This window comes from Amblyomma americanum, chromosome 10 (genome assembly GCF_052857255.1).
Source record: "Amblyomma americanum isolate KBUSLIRL-KWMA chromosome 10, ASM5285725v1, whole genome shotgun sequence".
Taxonomy (NCBI): Eukaryota; Metazoa; Arthropoda; class Arachnida; order Ixodida; family Ixodidae; genus Amblyomma; species Amblyomma americanum.
This window is the reverse complement of record NC_135506.1, coordinates 7665582-7676822: the sequence shown is the minus strand read 5'-3', so window position 1 is coordinate 7676822 and position 11241 is coordinate 7665582. Positions and strand designations below refer to the sequence as shown.

Sequence of the window (11241 nt, the reverse complement as noted above, 5' to 3'; positions counted from 1 at the left end):
ACTAGCAGCAAGTGTCACGCCAACGCTGCTGGTAACCCTCTTCGTGCAGAGGCTGAAAGCGGGAAATTTGAATGCAGTGCCAGGGGTACTTTTGCAGATGTCATCGATTCATGTCAGGCGCAATTTGACAGTAAAGGAGGTGCTACAAGCGCGACAAGACGGCTTCCAGGCTTTTCAGTTGGCTCGCGAGCGCGTGAAAACAACACACTTGTGCTAGCCGCCGCCTACCGCGTACTTTTCATTCCACTGTGCCCCGCATGTCCGTATGTGTCCCTGGAACGAGACACATCGGGCTGTCCTAAACATAATTTCACCGCCACAAGCAGAACTGTGCAATCTACAGCGCGAATATCGCCGCATTGCTCATGGCGCGTCGCTGTCAGAATGGGGTGTTTTCTGTACATCTCCTTTTCTGGGCATTCCAAAAGACGCCATTCCACGAGGAGGTCCAACTCTTCTTCCCTTATTGAAGCGAAAAGATTCACTACACTAGGTATAGCAGTCTTCGGGTAGGCAGCACAACGACCTTGGACGACTTTCAGTCCAAACAAATATAACAGTGTATGCCCAAATGTGGTACAGTTATGGTGTCGAACTCTTGACCCCTTACCTTTAGTTGAACTTTGACCTTAAGAACATCCGATGGGGTGATGTGAAGCCATGTGATGGCATCCTATGGGGGTGCCGTAGGACCATGTGATACCATGTCATAGCCACGTGGTCATGTGGGTATATATAGAACGGCTGTCGCGAGCGTGTAGCGAAGCTGCCATTTACGAGCCTCAGACGCTTAGCAAGCATGCTTGCTTTTCGCTGAATTCCAAGGTTAGCCAAGTTGGGCCACTGCAAATTTTTCTTTTTATTCCTCTAATGGTTTCCGACATTCCCCGCAGTTTTACGGCAAGACCGCTACACTGAGGTTCACATTTACAGACTGTGTTAATAGCGCAGCTGCGCTTTTGCTACAATTTATGCTTTCACAGAGCAGTTTAAAATATCACTTGTGCTCAACTCTAGGTGACCTTTACATTAGCTCATGCAGCTTGGTCCTTGCAGAGGAGCTTAAAGTCATTTGCTTGTGCTGACTGCATACGACATGTTCAAATGGCATGAGGATGCCAAAACTACTTTTATCCAGTAAAGTTTAGTGCAATTTTATGTCAATTTTGTGCTAAACTAGATGCTGCTATTTGTTATACTTGGAAGTACACCAACCTCACGAATTTTTCCTCACCAGCTGTTGTGCCTGACAATGATGATATATGATTCTACGATTTATGCACTAGTAACATGAATCATAGTGTTACAAGCCACCAACTAGCCCAACTGATTATGCTTAGCAATATATGATTACTACCATCACTAAGAATGTACCTTTATGATTTGTTTTTGTGCTATTGCAATGAATATGTAGAAGTAAGCTTTATTGTGTGAACTAACATGTTAGACAGGCAGCTAATTCAGTAAAAAAAATTATAATCAAATATGACACCAGCAGATCACAGTCTTCTCCAGAACCTAATTTGTGTTTACAAAGAACTGATCCTGAAAATAATGCATACTTGCATGCACACAGCATTCAGACATTTAAGTCGTATGTGTTCACTAAAATGTGCATATAAAGATTCTCACACTATAGTAGTATAAAACTGAAAGTCTAATCTGTTGGGTAGTTGAAGGGCTGTATTGAAATTTTCACACAAAATCAACTTGCTGTTATAAGCCAGCTTATTTTACTGAGCTTGAAAAGTTGTGTCAACAAAATATTACCAAGTATCTCCACTAAACAAAATTCTGAGTTCATTCACAACAAGGGCAAAACAGCATGTGTGAGCAAAACATCTGTGGCTCTCTCATATAATGATATAACACACCTCGAGAAAGTATGACGAAGTGGCACATGTCGACCATGCACTTGTTTTATCCTTTTTTCCCCATGTTTCTGAGCATGTGTGCAACATACAGCAACACATGCATGCCAATAAAAAATTAGTTATGCTGTACTGTCCCCCTAGCTCTCGTGTTGTTTTTCTGCACTGCTGCCACTGCATAAAACTGAGCTCAGAACAAAAAAAAAAAAGGCCTAAAGTACTATTTTTGAAATTCCTAACTCAAATATGTAATTTGTGACAAGCATCACATCACAGCCTGCATGTTACTCATTAGCATTATGTCCAAACTGGGCAAATAACCCAACAGTCACTCGAACGTACCATTAAGAGGAACACTGAGGACAATTCCAAGCTGACCTGTACTGATTGGTTATTGGTATATTCTAATGACAGCTCCTTTCCCAGAAAAAGGGCCAAAGAAAAAGAACCAAAGGAAATGAGATAGAAAAGACAAAAAAATATTAAATGCAGCTATTGCTGCCTCAGGCTGTTTTTACGAGGAAGAACTACAAAGAATGTTTCCGACATTCGAATCAGTACGAAAGCACGGATGTGTGCTATGTAGAAGACGACGAGCGGGCGGTGCTAGCCCAGCTACGGACACGCAAGGGATGATTTTGCTCTGGTCAAAACCACTGGATTAGTGCCATGTAGAAGACAACGATGAGCGGGCAGCGCCCCGGGATGGAGCACTCGCGCTAGGCCAGCTGCAAACAGACAAGGGAACAGAAAACAGATGATTTTGCTCGGGGCTGGTAGCCATCGGATTAGTGCTTACGTATTAAAACTGTAATGAAGTCAAGTGCTTCTTTCTTTGTCGATCTCTGAGGCTAGAGTACACCGCCACCCACTTCCAACCAGAAATCACGGAGACCACGATTTGCAATTCTCACAACGTCATCACCACAAGTTTGATCTCAGTGGAGGAAAAAAATATTTCATTTGAAACTACAAATCTTTTAGATATATATATTCCTTTTGCTTCCAAACGAATGTCTACAGAGCCGCAATTGTGTTTTACTGAGAAAAAAAAACTGGATTGAGCTGTACTTGAAGTGTGCTTTGGATGAAACTGCAATGCACCATCAGCTTAAAAAATGCTAAGGGTGCCAAGACACAAGTGCTTTTCAGTGTCTTTATTATGGCTGACTGAACAACGCATCCTCTATAAAAAAAAAGCCAGCGTTCGAACTCATAAACAAGAAAATGACTAATGTAGTTGCACACTGTGAATCTAGCTGAAACTAACTGCTTAGATCACGATGCACCAGCACTCAAAAATGAAGCTTTCCTCAGAATCAGCGCACCATTAAAGACACAATAGACGATTTTAGTTATGATATGAAGCCGCTTCAGCGGCCAGCTACCTGCAAATATCTGCATTACATGCTGTCAACACTCGCACCAGAGTGCAGTTTTATGTTTCTGAACCATAGGCCCACCTGCCATCTAACAAGAACCTGCTGCAACAAACGCAATCCTTTCTTACCACCACAATCTCAAGTTCACACCAAATGCCAAGCTAGCTCTTTGACTCTATTACTGTCTTAAGATCACATCAAAAGGCTGCCTGCCACTACAGCATGGCACCACTGGCACAGTAGAAACAGCAGTCCCCAGTTGACACGGTCCCCTGTAGACACGGTCCCCTGCTGACAGGGTCCCCTGTTCATACAGTCACCTGCTGATGCACCGGTCATCTGTTGCATCGGTCCCACTCTCTCAGGCTCACACCTCGAAAAGACCACATGCTTCAGTGGCAAAAAGATGCTGTCGTTGAATGGTGCTCTCTCTTCGGCACGCTAAGCTGCCCACGGAGGTCGCGCCACAGGCAGTGGTTGTCACCGCTCCGGCGGAACGCGGTCGGTGACCTCCATGCGGTCCACCACGCCGGAGAATGTTGCCCTTCTAGCGAGCCGCGGAGGCGAGCCCCCCCTCGCTTCGGCAGGCACACTGATAGCGTCTGTGTGGTGCAAGTACGCTTCCCACAGCTCTCGCCGCCAGTGGACCAGGGCATGCCAGACGCGCTGCAGGAATCCGGCTGCAGCCAAGAATCCGGAAACTGTGACTCGCCGTGTGCCCGTCAGGATGGCCGTGGCTGCCTGCTCCATCTTCCCTTGCTGCGGAAACACCTGCGGACAAAGGAAACATGCAAAATTGTTTATTGCACTTCAGTGCAATTTTTCCTTCAGTATTGATGAACTTTTTTCCAACATTCATCCTCATGAAGCACATGCTCATTGTTTTAGTGTGCTAGCATTTAAGCCCGCGTTCAGCAAAAATCCTGTGATGTATTCTGAATAGGGGTGAGTGAATACTGAAATTTTCGAATACGAATCGAATACGAATATAAAAAAAAATGGCTTCGAATATTGAATCGAATATCGAATATCTGGTCAGCACAAAAAATAAATTCAGAAAAGATAAACAAGCAAACATTGCCGCCCATATTTTTTTTAAAATAGTGCATGGCCATTGCAACTGAAATAAACGAAACTTGACTGTCTGAGCACCGTATAAAAAAAACATGATGTGCGCAGAAATGTATATTACTTAATTGAACAGCATAACAGTATCCAACTGGCAATGTGGTCAGGCAAAATGAAATCCATAACATGACAAGACTGGAAACAAAAATAACATGATGGCTAGTAAAACCTCATTAATTAGTAAAACCTCACTAATAGAAACCACTTGCATACAAAGAGCCAACAGAAATGCCCGGGTTATTTGAAGGTCGATTTATAAAATGCCCCCCCCCCCCCCCCCCTCCCCAAAAAACTACCGAAAATGCGGTAGTCTTATGAGGCGACTCTATCATGCAAACACCTGTAATCACGTGACGAGCACCAAGTTTTGGCATGCTGGAAGACATCGTGGACGTAAGCGAGATGGGAACACACAATGATGTCGGAATGGCGAGACTGCTTCTAAAAAGGAAAAAACAAATTGACGAGCGGCGTGTGAGTCAGCGTCTGAAAGCGGCACGGTGCTGAGGTTGGACTAGTGGCGAATGCGTGGGCCGACAGTTGCCATTGCCACGGGCGAGTGGCGAAGCTCAGAAACCAAAACTACGTGGCCAGGTTATTTTTTTTTACCTAGTGACAGGGGTCGCAGGTCACCTGCCACAGTGGTCTGGTTGTGGTGGCATCACAAGGTTCGCATTGCGTATGTGTTACGCGTGACTGGGGTTGCCATTTCCACTTGCATACACACTTATAATGCTAATACAAGTGCTGATGATTATCAACAGAAAGCAGTCATTCATTTAGCTTTTTCGTAGTACAGAGAAAGAAGGTGTAGACAAGAGCAACTGATCAGGTCGTCATCTCATCAACATAAAGGTTTTACTCAGCCGCCAATGCTGGCACTGGCTGGTGTGTCAGCAACGGCATATTTGCTGATCAGACAACCGACCACCCAGTCGCAGACGCAGCTCATGGCTGATGTCATGCATCGCTGTTCAAATTATGTGACTTTATGGTGCTGTGATGTCTCTAATATTCACTGATATCGTTCCCAAGTTCCTACGTCCCTAACTATCGCACTAGTGGTGGATCTCTATTGCGAGAAAGAGCATTTAAGAAATCTTGGAGCTGAATTAAAACACATTTCAAATGTTGGTCACAACCAATACCTGGCTGTGGGTGACGTTACACACAAAGGAAGCCCATAACAAGCATTTTATAGCCTAAAAATTTGATGTCACCAACCCCTTTAAGGCGGGTATCCAGCAGGACAGGCATGGGTAGCTCAACACACTATCAAGATGTCACGTGCAGCCTCAGTGAATTCTGACCAGTCAGCTTGGCATCTTGCAGCTGCTTACTCCCTCGCCTCTTTCCTCCTCACATTCCTTCATGTTACGCCAACACCGCAGAACGAAGAAAGTAACAGGTGCCGCTGCAAAACAACTACTCCAGAACTAAGGGCTGTTACAAGTCGTACTTCGTCTGACAGATCTGCCCTGCACGCCATCCGTCCCACAGTCCCCCAATGTCCCCTAAGGCAAGCAGTCCCCCGAGGAAGCTTGGGGTTGTCACCTTGCGAAGGCCGCCATCAATGGCCTGGCCGATGCATTCCATGCTATCAAACCAGAGGGTGGACACGCCAGACGCAGCTGCCTCGAGGGCCAGGCTAGGGCTCCAGCCGCACCCTGAACAATAGGCGCCCGCTGTCAGCAGCAGCAGAAGCCACGGCACCCGCAGCCGCCACAGCCACAGCAGCGTCGACAGCACCACCAGGATCTGTGCCTCCGAACGCCAGATGTGCAGCCGCTCAGCCAGGGAGGACCTGCAGAATGAAAACAGTAGCTTGGATCAGTTTGGTAATGGAATAATAAGAACAACTCCACCCAATCTTTGTTCTCGGTAAAAATTTACTGAATGGATCTTCTAGGCTGTGTTGTGGTTTGTTTAGCGACAAAAAATGTAATCACTAGAGAAATTCGGTTTAAAAACTGAGAATTTTTTTCCCGCACAGCTCGATTAGAATCGATGATATTAAGGCTGTTAAGAATTCTGCGAGTACTGTTTGGAAGTGAACGGCAGTGAAGCCTAGCCTCAGGAATCCAAGCTCAAAAAAGTGGCTGTGGCTAAACTCAGCTGAGCGAAGATATACAGGGCAAAAGCTTTGTTAAGCATAGTTAAGCACAGTTTAGCTTTAGTTCATCTTTATTGCTTCAAGACTTCAGCGACAGCAAATCACGTGATGCATCATGTGCCACAAGTGCAAGAGCGAGCATCCAGACTGGCAGTCGGCGTACGTGGCTGCCAAGCGCGGGAGCGAATCATGAAACACATCAGCTGCCACAACTGGCAAGGAAGAGCGGCCAAGCAGCAGCCAGTGCAGTGGCGGACATGACTGCCAAGTGCGCAGCTGTGGCGACAAAGGTGAAGATAGAGATCGAGGCTCCTGCCATGCACAATTTTGCACATGCAGCACGCCTCCTGTTAGAGGTCAAATCTAAGAGCCAGATGACCTTCAGGCTCAGCATGGTAGGTGTAGAGCTTTTCACTCTAAGAACTGTCTTGACGTCTTCAGTTAGCTTGCAAAAATGGCTGGTGTTGGTAACACTGTACTTTACTGTTTGAAATCTTTTCTAGCTTAAATAAGGCCAGTTTACAGGGAGTGTAGCCTCTTAGTCATAAAACATGACAAGTGACCAAAAGCATCCTAGCAGACGACGGCACAGACAATAACCCTCGGCCACCTCCTGCGTCCACAAGTGCCCCAATGATTGCAAACAGAGTGTTGGTCCATAGTCAGAAACCTAGCCCAGAGCTTTCATGGTCATTCACATGATACGACGTCACCACTAAGTGTGGTCACATCACACAATCCATTTTCATTTGTCAATTGACGAATGGGTAGCGTGACCAATTACAATCATCCTTTCACTTAACAGTCACTGTTCCAGTTAAAGGACTCACAACTAAACCTCCCAAATGCCTTCGTTTATCACATTCTTTCTTTACATTCTCCTTAACAATATAGATGGTGCTTAAACTCATGTCCCACTACGTGAGCGCCCCTTACACTTTTTCTTTTGTGACCATTCTTCATGCTGAATACTATGGGATTCCAGGCCTTCAATAAGCTGCCACCTGTGCAGCATTAAGTGTTTGAATGAACATGCGGAATAATACAGATGCATACAAAAATTGGAAATAAACTCATGTAAAGTTAGAAACTTCACACTTATATGGCAGGTGTGAGTAGCACACTAGTTTAGAAAGAGTAACCAGCTCGGAAGGTTGCTCAAATAGTCACATAATCCTTGATAAAGGTAACCAGAGCAGAGATGTCAGTACTGTGAGATTTCAAACTGCATTTAAACTACAGGAGTAGCACAGTTTTTGGGAATCAAGAGAGAAAACTGTGCTCTGCCATGATACACATAAGATGTGAAAAAGGTATAAAAGCTGCCCCCAACAAAATGGCCACATTGCACCAGTGTCTTGGTGCAGCTAATCAAAAGTCTAAGTCATTTTGTCGCAAATTCGAAAAGCATGTACTGTGTGTGAACCATTGCACCAGCCAGCATCTGTCTTTTTTTTTTTTGTTTAACCAAATCTTGCCTCTAATACAAATGGCAACAATAACCTATGCAGCTATTAAGTGAAAGCCAAATCTGTTAGCTTCAATGAAATTTTGCAAGTACACTATTGGACACCACGTTCTTGCCGAAAGCACGGCATTGAAAGCAGAAATTTATATTACCAGTGGGGCAAAAGACTAAAATGCTCTCTTTTCATCACTCCTGCATGATTTCCAGAACTTGCGACGTTTACTAGACTGGTAGCACATGGTTACCTGGACGAAATTCATCTGGAACACTTCATTACGGCGTTTTTCTCTCTACCTCCTTTATCCCTTCCCCCCATGGTACAGTTCAGGCGCCTGCCAAGAGTGCACCAATTGTTGCAACTTTCCTTTGCTCATAAAAAAATTTGAATTTACATTGCTCATCGTAACAAATGCCCACCTAATAAGAGACTCGTGATGAACGATGCAAACTGTCACTTGCTGCTAATTGGAAAACCGCACTGAATCTAGCGAAGTTTTGGATAAATAAAAGGTATAATTTCATTAATTAAATACAACAGCTGCTCTTCAGATTCTACAAAACTGTCTCAGTAAACTTCAACTAGGGTAAAAGGCAGCTGGCATGAAAGCTGGCTTATAAACGTCATATGACGGTGTAAAGGTGAAGTCTGAAGGCAAGGATGAATAGATTTCAAGAGATTTAAAATCACACTTACAAGAGCTAAAAACAAGTCCATACTCTACAAGTACAATAAAGCTCTGGAATGCTTTGCTGATAAGCCAGATCTCCAAATTTCCTAGCGCAGAAAACAGTACCGCCCGCAAGCAGTACAAGTAGCAGTGCCCAGTAAATAAATAAAAATTAGGACCAATTAAGCTTCCAACTGGTGTCAACTGGAATGGCATTCCAAATGAATAGTCTAAATGGACTTCCAGAAGGACCAATTGAGTTTCCGACTGGTGAGCCACACTGGTCTTGCCAACTGCATACAGTGGGGATGGCCGACTGCACCTAATGTATCCATGTGAACATTTGTATATTTGACAAACAAGACAGAACTAAGATGGCTCTTATAATATCGGCTGCTTAACCTACTAAATTGTATTCATCATCTGCACTATAAATGGGGCCGAAATTAAATAACTGCACTTTGTGGGTAAGCGTCACTGGCCCCCGCATGAAAATCTCATAAATTGGGTGTTTAAGTGGGAGCGGAAGTGTGTTCTCTAGATGTACATATTCAGCTTATGCTATTAATGCCTGAATACATAGTGCTTCTTAAGCGTGATGTATGTGTGCCTGTTGGCTTTGATTTTCATAAAAGCATGTAATTTTCAATTTCCTGGTAAAAATGCTGGTTTCGTTTGGTTTATGGGGGTTTAACGTCCCAAATCGACTCAGGCTATGAGAGACGCCGTAGTGAAGGGGTCCGGAAATTTTGACTACCTGGGGTTTTTTACAGTGCACTGACATCGCACAGCACACGGGCCTCTAGAATTTCGCCTCCATCGAAATTCGACCACCGCGGCCTGGATCGAACCCGCGTCTTTCGGGCCAGCAGCCGAGCGCCATAACCACTCAGCCACCGCGGCGGCTGGTAAAAATGTTAATTGGCACCAGGCAGTCTCTCCAAATTAGTTTCCATTTTGCACATTAGATTCAAGTTTGGTTTTGGGGAGGTTTAATGCCCCAAAGCAATTCAGGCTACGGAGGGACGCCGCAGTGAAGGGCTCCGGAAATTTCAACCTCCTGGGGTTCTTTAACATGCATTGACATCGCACAGTACACGGGCCTAATCATGTGTTAAATTGTAAAAATATTTCTCACACCGTGTATTTTGCACAACTTAATTGTGAGGTACACTTTGCGAATATTTTCTGGATGCAATAACTGTCTAGGGACTAATCGGTTCAATTGGTTGGGTGGCTAAAAACACAACTGCAGCCAATTGGAATGTCCAACTGGTTCTAACTTAAAATTCCAATGTTTTTTTCTGACTGGGTGGCACTGAGCAAAAGTGGCAGTAGTACAGTGTTAAAACAGTGACTGCATTTTCCTAATTTCGTCACTGTTGGCTATATACTATTCCTCGCACCTAAATGTGCATAATGAACCAGCCAGCCTAACCATAAAACTTTTTGCGGCTCATGTATGCCAGAGATGTGCTATTTCACAACTTAGACTATGCTAACCATATATATACATTTTACTGCCAATACAATTAAATGAGCATTTCAAGTTTGCTGGCATGTCTTGCATTTAGATCAGAGTTTCGTTCTATATGCACGGATAATGCATCAGTGCAGGCAATAAGCTGCACAGATTGCAAATTTTTGCCTTGGTATGATATTGCACACAAGCATGCCATCAAGTCAATTTCGTGATTGTCTCGGGCATTAATGGCGAAGCTACTGGAAAGAGGCAACGCCACGTGGTGATGTTCATGCGACATGACGTGTTCTGCCTACCAACTGTTTGCTTGCTGAACGGTAACGTATCGGAAAGTACAATCTGCAGTTTAATTTTCCTTGCAAGTAGTATGGATCACAGTTACTAAAGCCTAGTCTCAAAAGAGTTCGAGAAATCTCTAATCGAAAGTACTTGTGATAAGCCACACAGGCGTACGATAACTAAAGCAAACCAATTATCAATGTTTGATAGCGCCGGCAGTAGCGGCGTGCGAAAGGTAGAGAGTTATCACGTTGTTATCATGTCGATGACAACAGTTTTCACGCAGCATTCTACTCGTATAACGTAGCTAAGGTCTGCAGCCTTGCTTATAGGAATGCACGACCGCAATAGGTGCACCGCTTCAAGCGCGTTTGCACACCCATTTCGAGTATCGTATTCGAATTCTTCCTTTCGCGCGCACAGCACACAGCAAAACGATGATCGACGAAGCAGGTAGCAGATACCCGCAGGCGTACAACTAAATTAGCACGTAAAGCAGTCGTAACATAGGCACGTTACAGCAAAGAACGCTTCAAAGCTGCGGCTCGCAAATGAAGGAAGTCCAGCGCTCCAACACCTGCGTACAAAAATTCGCGCCTCTCACCCGTGCGTTCGGATCGCGCGCTTGGTTAACAGGTCAAGCGGCAGGAATATGCAGTACTGGAAGGCTATTTCCAGAAGGAAGGATACCACTGCAGCAAAAATCGCCGACATCGCTGGGGAAACGAAGCCGACGCTAATCAAAAACGCAGAGAAGGAATCGCTAAGCCTTTTTTTGAGCTGCCGACGGCTGGCCCGGCGCCCGGAAATCGGCAAGAACAACCGATCATCATGTTCCGGTTTCGTTTT

The 11241-nt window shown here is 44.7% G+C and overlaps 1 protein-coding gene across 1 annotated transcript; it reads right to left on the bottom strand.

Moving 5' to 3' along the window:
• Positions 1-880: 880 nt before the first annotated feature.
• On the bottom strand, positions 881-11217 carry LOC144107088 (uncharacterized). The gene is made up of 3 exons (XM_077640070.1): positions 10997-11217; positions 5936-6185; positions 881-4024 (listed from the first exon to the last, which is right to left on the bottom strand). Exons 1-3 carry the CDS (start codon positions 11104-11106, stop codon positions 3734-3736), a joined length of 651 nt encoding a protein of 216 aa, XP_077496196.1. The 5' UTR covers positions 11107-11217; the 3' UTR covers positions 881-3733.
• Between the last annotated feature and the right edge of the window lie 24 nt (positions 11218-11241).